This window comes from Carassius auratus, chromosome 47 (assembly GCF_003368295.1).
Source record: "Carassius auratus strain Wakin chromosome 47, ASM336829v1, whole genome shotgun sequence".
In the NCBI taxonomy this organism is placed as follows: domain Eukaryota; kingdom Metazoa; phylum Chordata; class Actinopteri; order Cypriniformes; family Cyprinidae; genus Carassius; species Carassius auratus.
In genome coordinates this window covers 3,618,932-3,642,242 of record NC_039289.1, presented here as the reverse complement: position 1 = coordinate 3,642,242, position 23,311 = coordinate 3,618,932, and the positions used below count along the sequence as shown (strand labels likewise).

The following is a 23,311-nucleotide window of genomic DNA, read 5'->3' as shown; positions in this document are numbered from 1 at the left end:
GTTTTGGACCGAAAATTAGATAGTTGGTAATTGTTCCAATTAACGAGCGGTATTGAAATTCCCCCGACGCATGAACGCCAACTGCCGACAGCCTGTTTCCCAAAAGTGCGCCGTCATGTTCACTCACTATCTGTTTGTTATTGGCTCTTCAAGCACATGAGAAGACACCAGACGCTCCTTTGCCTGTTTGTTTTCGTAACCTCTATGAAAAATATATCACTGCGAAAGCTTCAGGAAGGTGTTGTGTGAGTCACCACTCCCTGTTTAGCCTTCTTATTCTGAAAGGGTATTTTGGCAGGAGCCAAAGGCTGGATGGAAATCAATTGGAGTGGTTTAGCATCTGAGAAACAGTCAGGAATGGTTTCTGCTGGCGTCTTTGCGTTAGAACTGTCATTCGCACCAGCTGGCAGATGGACCACCAACAGAAGAACTGAAAATCCCTTGGCTTTGAGTGTGTTGAACGTGCAAAATCAATGCCCAACAGATGTACTGTCACGTAAATCCCCGCTAGAATGCTGTGACTGTCACAGTAACTCAAATAATCATGTTCCGTTGGCTAAGAAAGCAAAGACTAGCATAGATCGCTGTGATTTATGCGATTAGTAGGCACATTAAGTACTGTACTGTTGAGGATATTATTACTTTATTATTATTATGATTTTCTTTTCTTTTTTTTCTTCTTTTTTTTGTATCAGTAAGTGTCTGTGTATTTTATTCCCTCACAGGCAGTTATTTTAGTATTAAACATTACCATTTAAAAGTTTCAGTAGGTTCAGTAAGTTTTTTTTCTTTTAAATACATTTTATTGTAATAATATTTATATCCTATGTATTTTAATGTATTTTAAATTGTTTATTTTATATTTTTCGTTTCATTTCATTTTAGTTAAACTTATTAATTGCGTTTTGTGTTTTTTGTTTTGTTTTTATAACTTTTAAAAAATATTTATATTTGCTTTAATTGATTTTTTATTTTAATTGCAACTGTTTTGTGCTTTTGTAATTTTTATTATTATTTGTTTTATTTTTTTATTTATTTATATATATATATATACACTTAAGCTTTAAGATTTTCACCTAATATTTGTATTTTGTTTCAGCTTTATTTCAATTAACTACAATTATTTTTTAAATTATTTACTTCACAGGTCACAAGAGGCTTTCAGTTCCATTTTAGGACTCAGTTATGACCCGCTAAGTTCATCATGTACTCTGTAAAAAAGAAAAAAAAAATGTATACACACACACACTGTCAAACCCAAATTTATTTAGACACCTTCAACATTTTACACATTATCACAGTTTATTCTTGATAGTTTAGAGAATGGTATAAAAATATGACAAGAACTAAGAGTTAAACTGTGTCAGAACAAATTAATCTTGATATATATATATATATATATATATATATATATATATATATATATATATATATATATGTATATGTATATATGTATGTGCGTGCGTGTGTGTTTTTGGAGTTATGCAAATCAGGTAAAATGATCCAGCTAGACTTAAAGTCTCTAAACTAATGTATTTCCTGCAGGTAAGCCCACGTGTCGCTGTGCTCTGGGTTTCACCGGTCCTCTGTGTGAGAAGCGTGTTTGTGACGGTTACTGTCTGAACGGAGGCACGTGTGACGTGACCCTTGGAAACCAACCTGTATGCCACTGTCCGGCAGAATACACCGGAGAACGCTGTCTACACCGTTAGTACCAGTCGGTTTCATTCTGCTGTTGTGTCAGTCAGTGGTTAGAAACGTGTGGCGGTCAAAAAACAAGACAAGGGAAGTCACGTACGGGACAAATCAATTAGGCCCAAAAAACGGGACCAGGACAGTGGGCAACCCTACTGCTATCACACAAATTTTTGATACTTAAAGCACTTGAAATCAGTCAGTTAAGGGGAAGTTAGATATGAATATAGCATACAGTAGCCTACATGGCTTCAGATCAGTCATTGTAATTATCTCGCTTTCTACCTGATGACAGATATTTGTCACCATTATTGCGTGAACTCCAAAGGCTGCACACTGTCTGGCTCGGGACACGTGGAGTGCGTGTGTCCCACCCGCTACGAGGGGCCAAAATGCGAGACGGACCGATGTCTTCGCTGCCGAGGGGCGCCGTGTATCGTAGATGAAGAAACTGGAGACGTCGCCTGCAAGTGTGTATTCATTACAGTCAGTGGGTGAACTGTAATGTATGATCCTGTATGATCCCTTTGATTTATGACTCAGTATCAAGATTAAAGAACTAAATATAGATCAAATTACATCATTGTTGCTGTTCACGTGTGTGTTCACAGCTGCACAAACGGCAGAATCGCAGCCAGCTGTCAGCTGTGTGACGGATACTGTTATAACGGCGGAACCTGCCACCTCGACTCCGAGACGGGCCTGCCGTTCTGTCAGTGAGTAATTTCTTAATAGCTTTCTACAGCAACAAATTGCCTGCCGTTATTTAGATTCATTTATTTTAAATTGCTCCCTCCGGCAACCACTTTAATAGGATTTTTTTTTTATGCTCGCTGACTTGGTAGGATGAATGTTTTGTAAAGGTGAACAGGAGAGGGGGAGTATTATAGCAGAAGAGTGAATTATCATAGCAGGGGTCCATAATCTGCCACTTATATCGACCTCTATATTTGTGTGTTAGAGAGAGGCAGAGAAACCAGTGAGAGTCAACAGAGGAAAAGAGCACAGGATATAAACACCAAAAAAAAAGTCGTTCTACATTCCTATTAATTCCTGCTGTTAAAGGGACAGTTCTAGAGAGAAAAAGACTGTAAATGTAGAGAAAATAAAAATGCTTCTGTTTTATATTTGATTATATAACTGAAGAAAAACTTCCCTTAAAGGGGCAGTACACCCCCAAAATAAAATTTTCAAACACACACACACAAAAAAAGAATTTAACAAGAAATTAATTTACTATTTTCCAGGAAATTGCAACGAACAGGAAGTGAGGTTTTGTCGCTTCAATTAAGAATGCAGACACATAATACAACTGTTGTAAACATTTAATGATAGTCATTTATCACTGCGGGTAACTCAGATTTGTAAATGAATCATTCAGACTTCAGGGTTTGTGAACTGAATCAACTGATTCATTGACAAAATCAGACTCTCTAATCGACGATATGTTAAAAAATGATGTATTCATGAATCAGACTTTGCTACTTTTCTCAAGAACACACCAAGGAGAGCTCATGAATGGCTAGCCAATCACAACAGAGCACATTTACATATAGTCTTAAAGGTACAGTAGCAAAAAAAAAAAAAAAAAAAAACCTTGGAGAAAGGTTGGAAAATGGTTACAAAGAACTGAAGTACAATGGTTTTGGTGCAAGAAACCTTGAAACTGAATCGAATGTTAAGTGGTTTCTAGTGTCGCTGAATGGAATTGCGCATTTAATAATAGCTTTAAAAGCAAGTGAGAGAAACCGACCACAATGAAATGGACAAGAGAGTGAAACTCTTATTGCACTAATAGCGGCAGCATATTTGAATAATTTTTACATAAAATGACAAAAGAGAGAAAAATCCATAAGTGAAGAATGAAATTGAAAGATGGGCGGCAGAAAGCGACAGAGTTTTTGAGCCATTGTACAGCAACTGAATGCGGCAGTGGACGTACTCCGTCTTTCAGCTGAAATGATTTGAGATTTGTCTGGCTGCCGTGAATCCCTCAGTGATGGAGCTTTTACTTTCCTCTTCAACACATAATAAACCCTACCAGACTAATGTTTTTTTTTTTTTTTTTTTTATCTGCCTACATTTTTCTTGTTTGCCGAAGGCATTTTATCTGGAGGAACAGAATAAGGTGCTCTCTAAAAAACATTTTGAGGAGAAAAATAAAGAGTATAAATCACTATTTTTTTTTTCTGAAGTAAATCAGCCCGAATGGCTTAGACCAGTGAAAATGACTGGGATGGCAAACATCAGTCCCTCCAAGAAGAATAAGTATTCATAAAAGTATGAATCACCCTCTTAATGTCAGGCCAAGCAAAGTCAGAAGTCTCTCAAAGTCTCATCCCTTGAAGAAAATCTTGCTGAAGATGGACACAAATCCTTTATTGGCTTTAACCAGGACACCCAGTCTTCGTTTCCACTTCTTTTTCCCATTTCTCGTCACCATTGATGGTCTGATAAAGCCATTGTGCCCTTCAGGGGTGAATCAATTTGCATTCAAATGATTCAATCTTGTGTTTTTCTTTGGCTGCTGAAGGTGAAGGGCTGATAATGACGGTGGCCAGACATTACCTGGAAAAATGAGTGTGTCCTGCTTATATAGACCTGCTTGATTTCAAATCACCCCATCAAAGACTTTTTTTTTTTTTTTTTTGTCTTTTGTTTGTCCGTCCTCCCTCTATTTCATTATCTTTTTCGAACAGTGTTTCATTAGAGCTTGCATAGTAGATGAATGAAGCTGGAGATACTGATATAGTTTTGTATAAAATTTGAATAAAGGACTTGTGTGTCCAGCAAGTTTGTGGTTTGCATTAATCGAAAATTAGCCTTTCATTTGGATCATATCATTCCTAGAAGATGTGCTTTAGACTTAAAGTTCAGATCTGCAGACTTGCGTTGTTTTGTGTGCAGACGGCCCAGAGTAGCCGATTTGTTTTATATAGCAGTATGATAACGATTTTTTGCAATGCGACTTTCATTCATTAATTCATTCATTGTAATGAAAATGAGATTTATTTAATTTATTTTTAATTTATTTAATGAAGATATTGTCACAAAGCAAACTATTCGAATAGCTCTGAAATCAGGATGAATCTGTTTTATGCAGGATAGAGTTTCATACAGTTCTGTGAAATGTTACCCAGGCAGGCTTTTAACAGGTTTCATGAAATTCACCCTAATGTTTGTGAAAAGGCTGAACAAGATTCATAATTCATTTTATGTCCACATCACCCAGTCTTATACAGAAGGGCATGTTAGCCTACAGCTGTTTGCAGTGTGGGTGTGTGTATTTAAGGCCTTCTTTCTGTGGTGTTGTCCTCACGTCTCTCCTTTGGTCTGGTTGCGTTCTCAGTTGCCTGTCCGAGTTTAAAAGCCCGAGGTGTGACGAGAGAGCAAACCCGTGCGATCACTACTGTCAGAACCAGGGCGTTTGTTCCCTCACCGCCTATAACAAACCTCGCTGCAAGTAGGTCTTCCTGGTTCATCAAATTTACAAAACATTCCAAAACATTCCCACAATCCCATCCGCCGTGGTCAGCATGCGTCTGGCCTGTTTTCGTGGAATGAACGCGCACAAACATCACAAACCAACCAAGCGCACAGCTTCCAAGAACACGTTTCACATTTTGCATTGCACTCCGCTTTTCTGGACACGCGCCGCCATTTCTTCGCACCATGCTGTAGATGTGCGTTCGTTTCATTTGAATGCATGACATGACTGGAATTCTTAAATGTGTGTTAGTGGTTATAGTTCTGCATATGCTGAGGACAGTGTGACTTTGTAGTATCCATTATTTATCATCTTTGTATTTAGTTTATCGAGCTGAATTTTATCTAGTTGGATATATTTCCACCTCCGTGGGTTTCTTCTGGTTGTTCTATCACCATCTTCAGACAGCAGTGCATCCATGTGCATCCCACTTGCAGGAAACAGAATCCCTGTCCACAGGAAGTTTGATTAAATATTGTTTTCGACCAGTTTCATTCACGCCACCATCTCTCATACGTGCATAATCTCTCACATCAGTGAATTTCTTGCTGTGGACGCATGCCGTTTGGATCCAGGAAGCCCCTTGTCACACAAACGCAAACTTTGTATGCATCTAAAGTAAGAGTAATGCATCCCTTGGGCTGGGTTTTATATTGTACCTCCTCCTGTGATTTATCCTGCGTTTATTATTAACATTTGTTTTCATGCTTGTCAAGACAAAAACATATAAAACAAATGATACCATAATAATGAATAAAGGAAAGCCAGAGTGATGAACCTAATTAGTGAGGTAAATATGGTAAATTAAATCAGTTATTATTTTATATAAATCTAATCATATGTTTGTATGAAGAAGTCAGTGCATTGTAAATGTCGCCAGCTGTGATATTTGTTTCTGCTTCTCTGTTCACAGGTGTTCTGCAAACTGGTCAGGAACACAGTGCGAAAGACCTTCAACCAAGACCAACCGTTCAGAAAATGGCAGCGGGAGTGAGTGTCACAAACACACACATACGCACTTTTTCCAAAAACTTGACAATCACAATTGATTTTAATGGAGTTTGGTTGCTAATTGCATAATAAGTACCAAAAAAACAAAACAAAAAAAAAATGTAATGTACATAAATTAATGGCCATAAAGTTCTGTTTTGATTAGATCGTTATCATTATTGAATTATTTTATTTTAACAGTTCCCTAGTTCTCCATTTTGTATGGTCATTGTAATGCATTCTGGGATTTCCAGCAGGATAATTGTAATACCATGTTAGAATTAAGCCAAACTGAGGTTTCTCAAAAGTGGTATAATTCTGTAATTTTATGTCAGTCAGGAGAGAAAATACTCTACTTTTCCCTTCTGTCCGAATTGGTAGAGACACACTTTCCCCTAGTGTTCAGTCAAGCGGTTCCAGGCAGTCCATTTGTTTCATTTTTGCAGAGAAACATTGACATTTTAGCCGTGTTAGCTAAAAGTTAGCAGTTAGCATCAAGGGTGTGAAAACTTTTTGAATTTAAAGATCCTGGTAAATTTTACTTATTTTGTCTTCTGGAAAAATGTCAGTATCTTCTGTAGCTTCTGAAGGGCATTGCTCAATTTAAAAATGTGTAATCTTCATTATGTTCAAAAGTTTTCACCCCCTTACATAAAGCATTCATATCACTTTATGTAAATGCAGTGTAACTGAAACTCTGTAAAGTGCACATAACTTTTTTTTTTCTGTTCTTCTTTTTATTTTATTTTTTATTTTTTCAGGAAGTATTGCCATAATAGTGCCTCTAGTTCTTCTTGTATGCATCATCACCGCTGTTGCAGTGGGACTCCTGATTTGCAAAAGATGTCGAAGGTAAATATATAAACAAATTAAGTAATTAGCTGTATTAGATGTATAATTGAAACATTACACATCTGATGTATTAATATTGCTTTAGGAGATCTTGTAAACCCACTGTGCTTCAGCATTTAGTGTGTGTGCTAAATGTTCCTGTGAAAACTAAACGAAGATATTGTATGTTACCCCTTCACAGAGGTAAACAGGTTCAGCGGCAGCCTATGGCCAATGGTGGCTTGAACGTGGAGATTGGGAATCCGTCCTATAACATGTACGAAGTTGATCACGACAATCACGTAGACGTGGGAAGCTTTCTTCACCCCAGCTTCACCCTTGACCCTCATAAGGTACTAAATGAGTAGGAATTGTAAGCTCTGAACATCACTTTCTGGACTTAACACCATTTCTATATTGTTGGAATTTTTTATTTTTTTTCATAAACTTTCATAAATTCATTCTGCTGGTGTTTCATGAACAAGGTCTTTTAAAAAAACAAATAACCTGCTGGCAACTAGTCCAATGTGAATAAGCAACAGAAAAAGTTGAGAAAAATGGCTAACGTTTTCAGTTTTAGTTATTTTCCTACTTCAGTTGTATCTGAAAATGTAAAATGTTTTCTTAAACAATAATTAAATAATTTTTTCCACATTTAAGCACTTCAAATAAGAGCATAACAAATCTGTATAGACTGTATAGCCCCTTTCACACGGCGAATAAATGGGTAAAGTGTTCCGGCAATTGCGATTTTGCACTTTCACACTGCCAGTGATTTCCCGGGATATGTGTGTGCTTTCACACACAACCCGTAAAGATCCCGTACCGACACGTGACATCAGGGCGTGGCATGTAATGTACGAGTTGAAAACGTTAGGCACTTCATACTTTCACTGAAGCAAGCAAACGATCTCGGCGTTAGCGCGGAAAGTGAGGAACTAACTGATCTCTGCTTCATTACAGTTCGCAAATATTTTTTTGTCGCGAACGTTGATCATCCTTCAAAACAACGGTAAAAGAGTCGCGCGATAACGTGCGTCATCACTACTACACACCATTAGACCTGGCTTTTGTTCATACAGTGCTCGTCCCGGGATTGAACCCGGCAATGTTACTAGGTCCCCGACCAGGGTTCAATGCCGGAATCAATCCCGGGACGTGTTTGCTTTCACACAAAAGGTGACCCGGCAATGTTCTGGCAATTTGCCAGGTCCGACGTGCAGTGTGAAAGGGGCTCATGATATATCAGATTCAGTATCCAAAATTGTGCTGAGAAGTTCCATAAGATGTGAAAAGGTCTTTGTGCCTAAATTCTAAATTGGTTTGTTTTGCTTAGTTTTGTAAAACAAAATATTTCCTTTTATTTAGCTAAAGGCCCACAAGGACATTTAGTCTTTATGGGACCAATTTCTTTGCCTCAAATCAATTGAGTTTGCAGAAGTAGAAGAGTACTCCAAACAGAGTAGCAATTTTAGTTTTAAATTCTTGCTTTATATGTAACTTGGGTTCCAACCAGAATTCCCCAAATTAAATAGTCTAATTTATTATTTTAATCTCCAATTTTGTTTATATATGCAATGTTTTCAATGGTTTTGCTGCATTCCAGTGAAATGCTGTTGTTTTTCAGGGCTGGTGTGTGAAGTCAAGCGACCCGCGCAATTTGCCCCCCGCGCGCCCACTGACTGCACACACTTTACCCATCCAGAACATTCCAAAGGAACTCATTCCAGGACAGGTGCATTCCAGAACTCATTAAAATGAAGCATTTTACGTTCATGAAGTATAAACCAAACTATAACATCATTGTATGTTTCCAGGCAATGAACTATTCAAACCCCATCTACTCACAGATGACGTACCATGATGGACAGCACTGTCGAAAGCCAGTCATCAACCTCGACATGAGACGCGATTTACTCCCAAAGAGACTGGAAACGACAATTCGAGAAACGGCGGCATAATCTAGCTTTCCACAACCTGCTTCATTTTGTTTTTTATAAAGAGCTGTAAAAAATAGATGACAAAAAACAGACTTTTTTTTATGTCCAGTCAGGTTAAATCATCTCACTTTGCGTCCAACATAAATGTGCCAGTTTTCGTTTTAACATTTGCTTTCTGTTGCAACCAAAATGTCTTTTTATAAATGACGAATGCAGTGTTTTTCTTTGCTTTCTGACTTTATAAATGCACTACACGAATATGAAAAAGTGAAACGGACAAAGCTGCTCAATCTCAAAAGGCTTTACATACATTTAAAGTGAATTTTATATAGGTTTATTTACCTACACACTATGTATATGTTTTCCTGTTGGTGAAACAATCGCCAATGCCTAGATATTTCCAAGTTGCCTCTTACATTATACTAGCAGTATTAGAAAAAAGAGACACTTATTTAAAAAATGCATCATATGCTCATCACAGATTTTATTTTTGATATCTCATGGATGTTACTTGCATATGTTTATCTTTAAGTTGACCGGTGTTTCCAGGCATTTTAAATATGCAGTCAAACCCGAAAGTGAAACCAACCCAAGATGGTTTTTGCAATCGTACAACTTGAAACCATGTTATTTCATTTTCATTTCGCAAAATGTCTTTCAGCAAGGACTGCAAACCAATTTTCTGTCACATAGACTCACTTTCACTCACTTGTTGTGAAATGACACGTGCGAGACTCTTGAAATGCCATGTTTGATGAAAAAAAAACACATTCTCTGTGCAAATGTACAATACTAGAGGACAAGGAGATAAAGTTTTATAATTTTATAGTTGATTTGTACGTCCGGTTTGCTTGTATTTTCTGGAAATGTATTAAATGTAAAACTTTTATACAAAATGATGTACACAGTTTACTGGTCCGTCTTCACTTTGGGTTGAAGTGTTTTTAACTACAAAATAAACTAGCTTGATATTGCACCATGCTCAACCACCTGTTGAATAAGGAGAAATGTAGGACGTTTATTATTTAAATACATACATATACACATAATGTGATTTTGGACCAAAAACTATCAAATAAACTAGGTTTTCTTGCCATTTTCAGGTGTTATTGAGATGTCCACATATTTGCATACCTAATTTAAGAACAATGGCTTAGTCATGTTGCGTGTAGTATTTTATGACATTTTCTTCCCTGTTTAACAGGTTTGATCCACTATGATTTCCATTTCAGGAAAAACCGGGCATTGCCTTACAACAGTCGCCGTTAATTTTCCAAGTAAGACATGTTCCTGGATCAACATTATTGTCCAAAAATATAGACCTTACACAATCTCTACCCCTAAACCTGACACTACCCATAATGTATTCCTAAAATCAGTGGGAAATGAGAGCAGATTAACGAGGGTTTTGAAGCACCTAACCCTGGTTGCAAGCCTATAACAGATATTTCCTGAAAAGTTATATCTCAATTCTGATTGGTTGATTTGAATGTTGTTCCAGGATCAACAAGGATGTTGATCCAGGAACATGTTGTACATGGTGAAATCGCGCCATACAACAGTACAAGCCTCATCAAAGTTGACTAACTTACATTGGTGAAGATGTCGTTACCAGAGCAATTTGCGAACAACCTGGAAAAACAGCTCGGAAAAACGTCAAGATTCGGCACGTTGCCATTTACCGTTGTATTAATCGGACTGCAATATTTAATGGATCGGGAATTTTCATGCCCATGTACCCCAGGCCTTAACGAAGTACTGATCAGCTTCATCCTTCTTGGACCTGCTCTTCTGGCTTTGACTGTGATGATGTTCATGAGAAGGCCTTGCAGACGTAAATCGAAGAATATCACAGAGATCTTTTTATTTACTCTGATTCCACCTTCATTGTGGATGTTTCTGTTGCTGTTTGATGGTGCTTATATTGCGTGCGGCATGGCACACTGGGAAGGAGATTACGTCTTGGATGAAAAGCTCCAGATTAAATGGTGCAAACCCACCGGAATAAATGACACTGAAGTGAAAGGAACAGAACTGCTACACCTGACCGAAAAAATCACTTTCTATTCGAGAGTGAGTATACTGTGTTTACACAGTTTATGAAATAGGACCTTCTTTAAAAATGATTTTATGACACTAATGAGATGACACATTAACTGAATTACATTTATGACATATTGTTGCTAAATATTAGCATACTCAATGTTGCTGACTACTTCGTTATTTTTTTTATTTTTTTATCAATTAGCATTAACAAACCCACTTAAAATCACTTTAAAGCAATCATATTTACTGTTGTGTTACTGTACTGTTATGTTTCATTTAACCCTACACTATTGACAGTGGACTTTTCCATTGCAGAATTTCGCCTAAATTGCCCTAATTTTACTGCACTAATATGCTGTGGTTTTAAACCGAAAAAATAAAATAAAAAATATAATAGAAGTTATGTAATTTTAGAAACAATTGCAATTTCTGAAGGAAGTACCAGCAATTGCAAGACATTAAAAGAATGTTGATACACATTTTGTAGTTTAATGTAATTTGTGCAGTGTAGTCTAATGGCACAAGACCTAAATATTAGAAAACAACACAATCGAGTATGCAAATGACACAAAAAAACAGGACCAATAACAGTTCAGTATGCAATAACCACAATGACAAGCATTCTGACAATGTAATGCAAGTCTTCGACTGTTACATTTCTTTAAAACGGACAATTTTGAATTCAGAAGTATGTGGAAAGAAGGCATGTTTGAAGAATATTAATACTGTTATTCTGTCTTATCACCATAATAATCTTTTATAATTTGTTATTAGCTTTCAGCTTTAGCTCTACTGTCAGTCCTCTGCATTTCCATCCTGACTGCCGTCATTTACAGAGACTGTAAGAACAGAACTTTGAAGCAACTGGATAAACGGGATGAACCAACACAGCAAACATCTCTCAGCAGCTCAGAAGTACAGCGTCCATCTGTCTGAATACAATGCCACAGTTATAAACTGTCATTAATGGAGACTTTCACAAGTTAGACTTTTCTGCTGTGATGCATGTTGTCTCGTTTCTTCATAATAACAAAATGTGTGGTTTAGTGCTGTTAGGTCCAGAAAAAAAAGCTTTTCTCATGTGCCCAGTGCTGCACACTTACTGTCAAGTGCAAATGACAGTGCATGTCAACTTTGAAATGTAAAACATTATGGATTATGGTTATTAAGTTTGTACATGTTCATGTTCAATTGCTCACTTTTAGTCATGATTTCCTTGCATGAAAACTTAGTCCCTTCAAACAAGGGATGTCTAAAGCTTTTGTCTGTATGTACGTATTTGCATAGTGGCATTTAGCCACAGTACATGTCAGATGTGCTTGCGCATGAAGCTACACTCTCCAGTGGCAACTCCTAGAGTTGGGAGAAAAACACCCTATAATTGTTAAGCCACAGGGCAAGCAAATCTCACGCAATTGACATTGTTCTCACACTCTCATGCCACATGTCCATGTTCTCACAGAGTAAAAACGCACCCTCAGTTGAAAATGTAATAGCAGGATATTGCTAAACAGATTTGGCAACCTTTCCCGTGTGTATTTCTGGTTGCAAAAAAATTTCTGTCTGTAGCGTTTATGGGGCAGATCTATGAAATTATAGTTAGGGTGGTAAGTGGGTCCCATGAAGACTGTGAGGGGTGGCAACACCACAGCAAACAAGCATTCAATAATCTAGCCTTAATGTAGAGTATATTATCTAACATCTAATTAAAAACTAAATATAGACACAATTAACAATCATCATAACAACATTTTTGTTTAGAGATTTCTACAATAATGTGTGTAGCCTAATTTGTGCCTGTTTAAGTGTTTTATTATTCATATATCTTGAAAATACAATTTTTTTCTCTAGATGGCAATACATTTAAACTAATCTGGCAACTTGAAAATATGCTTTACAGGTGTCTATAAGAACTCAGCATTTGATGAAAAGCTTTTCAATATACACTAATTACATAAACTATCTTGTTCGTATTCCATACTTACACAGATTAACTAATCTATGTATTTATTTCCTTTTCCAGAAGGATTGGAAACTGACAGAAATTGATTAAACTTCAAATATTCCTTATCCTATGCCCTTCTAGTGTGATTATGAAGGCTGTTTTATGTACAATGTGTGTCTTACTCTACTTTTAAACAGGACATCTCGCCTTTTAATTATTTGATAGTATTTATATCCAAACTTGTTATAAAAGGGTTGATATGCAACAATTGCTAAAGCAGCAGCGATTAGCTAAAGACAAATATTTTTACGTTTGATAACTTTCACTTTCATTTTGATTTAGTGACACGTTTGGGCAGATTTGTTGCAACATCATGGTTCTTGCTAAAGCACTTTGAGATGATCATTTCCTGTCACTTGCATAACTTACCTGCAGAAGCAAGATAAAATGAATTCACAGGTAATTTTTTCAATGGAGACAAAAAGAGCAACAACCAGAGTAAGTAAAAACAATATGGTTTCCAATGCATAATTTGGCATTCAGTAAATAATTGCCAATTTTATTTTTATTTTTTCAGGGATTCACTCCAGACTGGAAAAAATCGAAAGGCTTGTTATCATAAGTTATCGTGTTGTGTGATTTAAGATGGATCCTCCATACTTTATGAATGTGTTAAAGTTGCTGTCCAAATCTAACATTAAGTTAGCTGGTCCACTGCTAGCTTTGTTAGTGGGTTTCCAGATATTAATGGATGTAAAGTTCTCATGCCCGTGCCTTGTTGGGTGGAATACAGCGATATCAGTTTTAATCTTTTTTGTACCTGTTCCCGTTGCTATTGTTATAATCCTTCTATTTTTCAAGCTTAGAGCACAGGGCACCAGTGGAACATCTCAAGTACAGGACAAGTGTGGATCTGAGTGGAACTGTAGTACATTTGTGATTTGTCTGGTTCCATTTGTGGTGTGGTTATGTTTATGTTTAATTGATGGCGATTATATTGCGTGTGCAGCAACAGACTGGAATGGAAAGTATGCCTGTGATAATGAACTACATCCAAATTGTTTGAATTGGTGCAAACCTACTGAAGTAAACCAAGGAAGAAATGAGACTGAACTATATAACTACACACAAATATGGATTACTATATCAAAGGTAGATATCACAGGATTCTCAGCCCATGCACTTTCTTATACTGTATATGTAAAACGTTTAAGACTGCATTGCTATTTTTATCGCTTTACATATATTTCAGAATTTCCTGAACATAACTATAAATCCAAATAATACGATTAATTTGTCAGTAAAGCATATCAGATCCAGAGTATTTGCATGATTCCAGCACAAACACAATGCAGAGAGATTTTTGATTCCCCCAGTTTTCACATTAAATGAATAGAAGGCATATGTCTCCAACTTAATTTGAGGTGAAAGAAGAAACATTCTGTTCTTCTGAATAAACCGTTACTCCCAATACACCCTTATGGCAATTCTTACATGTTGGTGATCTGATGGCAAATTTGTCTGAATGACCTTTGGAGTACAAAATTTGGCATTTGCTATGTTTCCCTTTTTTATAAAATGGGAGAAATCACGACATATTTTGAATTCAATTAAAACAAAATTGTCTGTAGATGGAAGTAAATTAGACATTTAAACTTGAAACTTTACAAACTGGTCTATTGGTGTGACTGGAGGGTGCTAAAGTAGAGACAACACAAGTAGAAACAGTCACTGCTAACTGGAACAATCTTCTGTAATTTAGTGTACTGAGTAATGGCTGTTTTTCTTGCATAACTCACCCCTTTTATTTATTTTCTCCTGGTTTGATTTCATTTCTTTAATAGGTGATTTGGTGAATAGGTGGATTGTTCTCGCATGCAAACATGTCATGGCTCTCTTGAAGATAATTTTTGCATGTTTTGCGGTTTGCAGTTTCTTGGAGCTACTTTAAGTACAGTTGAGACTTTACGAAAACTATTACATGACAGATAATTAAATGATAGATAATGAAAGTTTGTTTTGAAATGCTTTTATTTTGTACAAGATAGACCAAAGTCACACTTGTAAAATAGTAATAATAACGAGCAAAATAGCGACAAAAGCAAAGAAGCTTGTATTTAAAAGCAAACAATTACTAAATTCTGCCGATGATTACATTACTGTTTTAACATAACTGTAAATTTCTTTTTCAACAAACTTTTCTGCTTGGTGATCATCTCTTTCACTTCAAATTGATTTATGCATATAGTGCATATTTAAGGTAACAATGCAATAAATAATTTAATATTATGTCATTAATCCCTCATGTCATTCCGAACCAGTAAGACCTCCATTCATCTTCTGAACACAGTTTAAGATATTTTAGATTTAGTCCGAGAGCTCTCAGTCCCTCCATTGAAACTGTGTGCCCGGTATACTGTTCATGTCCAGAAAGGTAAGAAAAACATCAAAGTAGTCCATGTGACATCAGAGGGTCAGTTACAATTTGTTGAAGCATCGAAAATACATTTTGGTTAAAAAAAAAAAAAAAATGACGACTTTATTCAGCGTTGTCTTTTCTTCTGGGTCTGCTGGGAGCGCGACTGCTGTGACTATTGACGTATGACGCTGCTGACGTGTTTTCTGGTGCGCCATGAAGCGCTCACAACAGACCTGGAAGAGAAGACAATGCTGATTAAAGTTGTTATTTTTGGACCAAAATGTATTTTCAATGTTTCATTGCCCTAAACTTCACTCCTCTCCAAACAGACCATCCTTAGAAATAGGGGCATCCATGAGAAAAGATTTGTCCTTTTCTTTAATATCAGTGAGATTAAGCCAAAGGTAGCGCTCAGCCGTAATCAACGAGCAGTATGTTTGGTAGTGCACAGCAACAAATCTGTTGCCTGTTGCCGCTCTTTCACAGCTTCAGGTTTCATGCCCTCTCCTTCGTCGAGTTCCTTTAAAAGCTCCGCTTGGTAGGCCTGAAGAACCGCCATAGAGTGGAGCGATGCACCCACCTGACCTGCAGCCATGTAGGATTTCCCTACGAAGCTGGAAGTGACTCGACACGCCTTTGAAGGAAGAAGGGGACGAGAATTCCATGCTATGGCTGAATTAGGCACGAGATGCTCGGTGAGAGTCTCTTCCACCAGCGGCATCACTGAATAGCCACGGTCCGCTATGTCAGAAATGGTGGTGAAATCTGCAACCGCATCGTTAGTAATGCACGCAGAGTAAGGCTGTTTGCAGGACCTCGAAACCTCTTGGTGGAGGTCCGGGAAAAAAGGCAAAGGCCTGCGGGGCTGTGTGGGTGTACGGCTTGTTAGGAAATGGTTGTCCAGCTTCGATGAAGGTTGGGCCTCGGCCTTCTCAACCTCCCAATCCAGCCCCAGTTTGTCCACAGCATGGGAAACCACGTCCAATAGCTCGCTGTAGGAGGGGGAAGCACGCTTCTCCTGTCCACTAGGAGGGAGAGAGCTGAATGCATCGGCCACGATGTCCTAAGATTCTGAGGCTGCGGTGGATAAGACGCTGTCATCATGCAGCTCACAACCGAAAGAGATAGGATCGTAGGTCTCCGGGGTGGGCTGTAAATCCTCATTTGCAAAAATGACGGGTTCTACAAAGTTTTTGCCCAGTTCCTGCTCTCGAGTCTAGGAGATAGAGCGACGTTGAGAAAAGTAAGTTGCTCGAAGAAAAAACCTGCTGAGAATGAAAGATGGTTTCATTAGGGCACAGCTGTTTCGCTTTCCTCAAGGAAATTAAATCTGAGCAAAATAGCACGCGGCACTCAGGTATACTATGTGTAAGCATGCGTGGGTCGGTGCCAAGTGCTATTTGGCCAATAAAATTGGCGGGATGGTAGAGGGTTTCAGACATTCATCACACCGAAATGTGTTCCCATATGGTGACGTCATCGCAGTATCAAAGTGACCGATGAAAGGGAACATCAAATATTCTTTTTTGGGTGAACTAACCCTTTAAAAAGATGCAGATTGTCTTAGCTTAGGCTTGTTTCTTGCATATTACTCAAACATGGTGTAAGAAGTGGCACTAGATCCTGAACATGGCCTCGAACAGCATTCCTACCCCCGAGGTCATGCAGATTTCCAGGAATACAAAAAAAGGCGATTAATGGGGAACAAATGTCTATATATCTACAATTACATTATTGTGCTGAGTGAGAAACAAATAAAAAATCTGAAAGCTATACTTGATGCCTTGGGAGTCTACTTATTGCACACAAAACAATGTGATCTGCAATCGTTATATGTTCAGGAAGTGGACGAGCCTACATACCACTTTCTCAGATGAAAGAATGAGCATCAACCTGTGAATACAGGGAAATTAAAGATTAAATGATTTGTAATTAATTTGTTTGTGGTTTTTCCTGGATATTGGGAAACATTTAGATTGATGTGTGATTTATAAAAACATGCCTCTGGGTGTAATATTAGTATTCTTGGGAATCATTCATACAGTAATGTTGACTCCAACATGTTAACAAAGGTTTGGCTGAAATACATGATTTCAGTTTCATGTAAATCTGGTTGATTCACTTCATGATATTTTAAATAGTTGGGCTATAAAAGATAGAAGCAGACAAAAGCACAGTCAAAAAACGTCTCAGGTTACGAATGTAACCATGGTTCCCTGGGAGGGAACGAGACACTGCGTCCTCTGAAGGGACACTATGGGGAACACCTCATCGTGACCCGTGTCTGAAGCATACTTTGAAAAATGCCAACGTGTTGGCCAGCGACAGCCTCTGACGTCGCTACCGGCGCGACTATAAATACGCGCCCGTAGGACCCGTCACTTATCTTCTTCGTGAAGCTTGCGTCCGAAGCATGGCAGGGAGCTAGAGGACTCAGTGTCTCGTTCCCTCTCAGGGAACCATGGTTACATTCGTAACCTGAGACGTTCCCTTTCAAGGGAACTTCGAACTGCGTCCTCTGAAGGGACACTATGGGGAACAGTATACCCACGCCGCCATGCTGAGGGGAGTGCAGGCCAGAATCATGGCAAACACTAAGTACCAACTCTACCATTTCACCGGGAGTCGCCCCTGGGACGGTTCAACGGCTGTCCTTGACATTATCCCTTATGGCCAAAGGCCTAAGCTACATACCCAACTTACCTGAAGGGCCTCGGCCCGGGGTAGAGCTGAAGGCTTGGAATCACGAAAGATTCCTTTAAAGGGATACGGCTAAGAACTTAGCACTGTTTATTACCAAGTCTTGCCTGTCACAAAGGAGGGGGCTCTCGTGGCACTCTGATAGAGCAGCTCGTAGATGGAATGGCCCGGGAGCAGAGCAATTGGAGGACGGAACGTACAGATGAAGCCTCGGCCACAACTGTACCATGGCGTCCAGCCCCAATGGAGCTGGATGAGTCAGAGGAAGCCAGAGGGGATAGTGCGACGCTCTCTTCAATCAATCACCTTTATTTATATAGTGCTTTAAACAAAATGCATTGCGCCAAAGCACTGAACAACATTCATTTGGAAAACAGTGTCTCAATAATGCAAAATGATAGTTACAGGCAGTTCATCATTGAATTCAGTTATGTAATCTCTGTTCAGTTGAAATAGTGTCTGTTTTAATTTGCAATCAAGTCAATGATGAGCTCTCTTGAGCCGCAAAACCAATCCACCCAGGTCTGGCCAACCTCTCTAACTCTGCTTCAACACCTTGGTGTGAAGGCGCCATTCCCCGAGCATCAGCAGCATGTCTGCTCTCACAGTGCGTCTCAAAACAGTATGTAGTACTGGAGCGCTCTGATGAAAAAACGAGAATTCCGTCTCCCATGAGAGAAGGACTCCGAGCTCCGAGCAACATGCTCATAGGCGACCCTTTTTGAAAAGGGGAGCGCTGCTAAACTACCGCGAGAACTGCCCACACAGCCCCCCATGTTGAGGGGCGGTGCTTGAGGTCTATAACAAATACACACTGGTTGGATGAAGCCCAAGGAACCCCGGGGCTAATCATCTTTAAGAAAGGGAACGAAGCGGAGCGCGTAACCCTTACCGTACAGGATTTTAGAAAGTGTGCAGAGCCTTGCGTGCACACTTACCACATACGTGGATTTGAGACAGTGCGCAAAGTGTTCACGTGCACACTGACCACCATGTGGTTTTGAGACAGTACACAGGCTTAGCGTGTGTACAGAAAGGTTCCTAAGCATCGCAGAGGCGCTGGATCGCACGGGAGAGGCGAGCTCCAACCCTCAAGCGAGGGGAGTATCACCTGAGGCAGTACATACAGAAGGACTCCGTAACTACCACCTCCCCAGATGCGCCAAGCGGGTGACCTGGCCAGATAGCCATGAAATTCCCTGCAGTCATGTGCCAGTTCTGACGATCAGCCAGGCTCCTCGGGAGGGGTGTGGGATGAGCAACAGAGCGCTTGCTTCCCGCATGTGGAACTCGCTCCGCGGTGGGTGTCGCGCCCTGGGGGGCGAACCCACGTGGCACGGCCGCCTGCCGAAAGCCTGTGATTGTGGCCAGAGCATGAGGCTGGAACTGAGCACTGTAAAGGAAACTCACAGAGTCTGTTAGTAGACATAACCACCAGCAACATAACACCCATAAGCAGAAAGGGTTACATACTCACCTGTACTGGAGTCCCGCTTTACGGGGCGTCCCCTTTTGGTCCGGACCATCAGTAAGGTGGTCACTATGAAAATAGGACCAACCAAAAACATAACAGGTCCAGGATAGGAGACTGTTATGTGAGAAACTTTCCACCTAACCCCGATCAGGTGGAGCGCTGGTGGCTACAGGGGAATTAGGCAGGGGAGAAATAAAACAGAAGTTATAAACATCCAAAAGGAAGTGACGAACTCCTAGGTATCGCTCCGATCCGGACGAGAACGCTGCCCCGTCTGAATCACATCCCTAAGACCCTGCTTACCTCTTTGTGACCCGCGATTCCTCTTGCCCCTGCCCTCAGGCGGGGGAGGAGCGCGAGCCGCGACACTAGCCTTCTGCGCCCGTCTTCGATCCTCAGATCCAGATGGGCCAGGACCCCTTTGTTGTTCGGGCTCTGCTGCTGCGTATGATTTACCATTTAAGCGGGATGTATCCTGGAAGGGCTTAGATGGCAAAGAGGGAGATTTTAGAGAGGATGTTCCCCCACTGAGAGATAGCTAGCCAGCATCTCTTCTACAGGGGGCATCCTCTCATAGCTGTTCTCGTGCATGCCATCGATTTCAGCATAACTCGTATGCTGAAACCGATGGATGCGAGAGAAAAACGGCCTCTTCCATTCCTTTTCGACTTCTGCATGTAAGTAAGGCAAGAATGGGAGGCTCACCTGGGCTGGCGGGCTATGGTCAGAAAAGTAACGCTCATCGAGGCTACCTCGCGACGTTACCTTTCTGGCACGCTTCCATGGCAAGTTTATTATTATTTTTTTTTTAATTTATTTTTTTTTATTTTTCCGCGTCGCGATCCATAACCTCTAACAGCTCCCCATACGCAGAGCAGGAGAAATGAGTGGCTCAGCCTCAGCTTCTTCGACACTCTCAAATATCTCCTGCTCTTTCTGGGTAGAACCCAGCAGAGCACTAACTTCAGTGTCAGAAAGGGTTAATGACAAAGCATCTTTCCCCCGAAGTTCGCTCTCGTTTGCCACCGGAGAGTGTGAGAGGAAAAGTCCCTCTCTACACTCCTCAGCGAGATCCACCTGTGATCCCCACGAGCTCATTCTCCTCCGTGCCTCAGCAACGGCGGGTACTGAGCCGCGAGATACAGATGACAAACAAGAGCGGAGCTTTTTCACAGAAAAAACGCTCGCAGTGCGTGCAGATTGCCCCCTCAAGGACATCGCGCGCGTGCTCTTCTCCCAAACAAGAGACGCAAAGACTGTGTGTGTCATCAGGTGTCAAATAACGCTGACATGGATGCACACACTGTTTAAACGCCTTGCTAGTGGATGCCATGATAATGATAATAGATCGCTCTTACCGTTCTGGTCATTTCTCAGATGCACGCTTCAAACAAAACAGTCAATGAAGACGAAGAAGATAAGTGACGGGTCCTACGGGCGCGTATTTATAGTCGTGCCGGTAGCGACGTCAGAGGCTGTCGCTGGCCAACACGTTGGCGTTTTTCAAAGTATGCTTCAGACACGGGTCACGACGAGGTGTTCCCCATAGTGTCCCTTCAGAGGACGCAGTTCGAAGTTCCCTTGACAGGGAACCTACTGAATCTACAGTATATGTACTTCAGATGATGCTTGATGATGCTCTTTGCTCTTAGCCTGCTTGCTGTTTGTTCCACTCGAAAGACGTATTTATCATCCATTTTAACTTTAATGCAAACATTAATTTTAGATTTTTTTAGATATAATTAGAACGATCACATTTCATTGGTTGTTTGAACCAATGAGCATTAATCTGTCTTCAGCGAGTCATTTCCTATCGTGTTTTTGGTCAGCGCAGCTTGGGGAGTGCAACTGTGACTGCTCAGTTTCTTGCAATTTGGTTTTGTTTATTTATGTTTTTTGACTCTCAAAGATGGGATTCCCATCGACATCCATTATGTGACTTACAGACTGCAGACTGCTTCTACTGAAGAAACTCACCTACATCTTGTATGCCCTGGAGCTATGCAAATAAACAACAAATTTTCATTTTTGGTTAACTATATCCCTTTAATAAAAATGCAGATTGACTTAGCTTAGTTTTGTTTATTGTATATTACTCAAACATGGTGTAAGAAGCGGCACTAGTCCCTGAACAGCATTTCTTCCCCTGAGGGCATGCGGATGTTCAGGGATACATGCAAAAATTTCCCAAAGAGGTGAGAGTGGCAGGTCTGTGGCGATTAATGGGCAACAAATATTGACATATCTACAGTTACATTATTGTGCTGAGAACTAAAAGCTATACTTGATGCCTTGGGAGACTACTTCTAGCCCACAAAACAATGTGATCTGCAAAAGTTGAATGTTCAGGTGTTACAGCCAAGCAGGAAGTGGATGAGAATACAAACCGCTTTCTGAAGAAGCTGAAGGAATGAGCATCAACCATTGAATACAGAGGAATCAAAGATTAAATTATTCGTGATGAAATCAGTTTTTTCCTGGGTATTGGGAAAGATGTAGGGTGTGCTGATGTATGAGGTATAAAAAGAGCTGTTTCCAAGTAAAACTGAAAGCATTTACAAAAATGCCTCTGGATGTATTGTTCATATTCTTGGCAATCATTCATACAGGAATGTTTAAATAAGACTCCGACATGTTAACAAAGATGAAAGTGAATGAAAAAGATGAGATACATTATTTAAGTTTAACATAAATCTGGTTGACTTCAGTCCAGGAGATTTTAAATAGTCCATGGGCTATAAGAGCTAGAAAAAGCCAAAAGCATAGTCAAAAAAAAAAAAAAAAGAACACTACCAAATCTATATGTACTTCAGATGCTTGATCATGCTCTTGACTCTTAGTCTACTTGGTATTTGTTCCATTCGAAAGATGTATTTATCATCCATTTTTTACTTTAATGCAAACATTATTTATTAATTTTTTTTAGATAAGAACGATCACATTTATCACACAGAGATTACACATGTCATGTTGTTTGGGAAAATTCTTGCATAATTTAATAAACATAATTGCATGATATCAGATAAAAAAATAATAAAATAATTTAGAAGAGAATGCAACATCACGGTTGTTTGAACCAATAAGCATTAATCTGTGTCATCAGCGAGTCGTTTCCAATCGTGCTTTTGGTCAGCCCAGCTTGGGGAGAACTACTGCGACTGCATGGAAAACTCGCTGTTGCACTTAAATAGCTTAAAGGTGCCATCTGTAATGTTTGGCAAAAAAAATCAAGTCATACTCCACATTCCATAACAGATGGGGGCAGTATGCCTCAATAAAGTGAATTGGTCTACTCTAGAGTAACAAACGAGAAACGGCATAGTCTCTATGCTCCGCCCCTTCTTTCACAACAACACTACAGCCATAGCCGAAGCCTAACTGTGCGTTCACACCGCCGGCGTCTAGAGCGTCAAAAATCGCTCTTACCGCTCTGCTCACGACGCTGCAGAAAGATTTGTGAGCGCTCAGACGCTCTAATGTAGATCGAATGCTTATTTTGTATTTAAAGCGGCCGCAAAGCAAACAAGCTTGTTGGTCTCGTGCAGACTAACCACAAGGAGTTATAAGTTAACCTCATTAAATATTGTTGTGGGCGAAATATTAGGATCCTTTACTTAAAATGAACAATCTCAGACACCTTGGTCCACGTATCACTTTTAATTTATTTTTTATGTCCTTGTACGCAAACAGGGACACATCATAGATTAATACAAACGCTAAACAGCAATAATCAACCTGTCCTTTATTCTGCTTGGGAAATAATGTGCCAACTCTCGAGCATTCA

At 39.6% G+C, this 23,311-nt stretch overlaps 2 protein-coding genes across 2 annotated transcripts in view; both read left to right on the top strand.

The window, feature by feature from the left end:
• LOC113064818 (low-density lipoprotein receptor-related protein 1B) overlaps positions 1-10,028 on the top strand; it is a 207,079-nt gene extending 197,051 nt beyond the window's left edge. The window contains exons 84-92 of the mRNA XM_026235763.1: positions 1,546-1,707; positions 1,991-2,165; positions 2,307-2,411; positions 5,045-5,158; positions 6,096-6,172; positions 6,934-7,024; positions 7,206-7,356; positions 8,631-8,738; positions 8,821-10,028. Of these exons, the coding sequence (XP_026091548.1) occupies positions 1,546-1,707; positions 1,991-2,165; positions 2,307-2,411; positions 5,045-5,158; positions 6,096-6,172; positions 6,934-7,024; positions 7,206-7,356; positions 8,631-8,738; positions 8,821-8,964 (1,127 nt within the window). The 3' untranslated portion in view covers positions 8,965-10,028. The remainder of the gene's footprint in view (positions 1-1,545; positions 1,708-1,990; positions 2,166-2,306; positions 2,412-5,044; positions 5,159-6,095; positions 6,173-6,933; positions 7,025-7,205; positions 7,357-8,630; positions 8,739-8,820) is intronic.
• Positions 10,029-10,359: 331 nt separating this feature from the next.
• On the top strand, positions 10,360-12,771 carry LOC113064596 (uncharacterized). The gene is made up of 2 exons (XM_026235438.1): positions 10,360-11,016; positions 11,764-12,771. Exons 1-2 carry the CDS (start codon positions 10,546-10,548, stop codon positions 11,923-11,925), a joined length of 633 nt encoding a protein of 210 aa, XP_026091223.1. The 5' UTR covers positions 10,360-10,545; the 3' UTR covers positions 11,926-12,771.
• Positions 12,772-23,311: the final 10,540 nt, after the last annotated feature.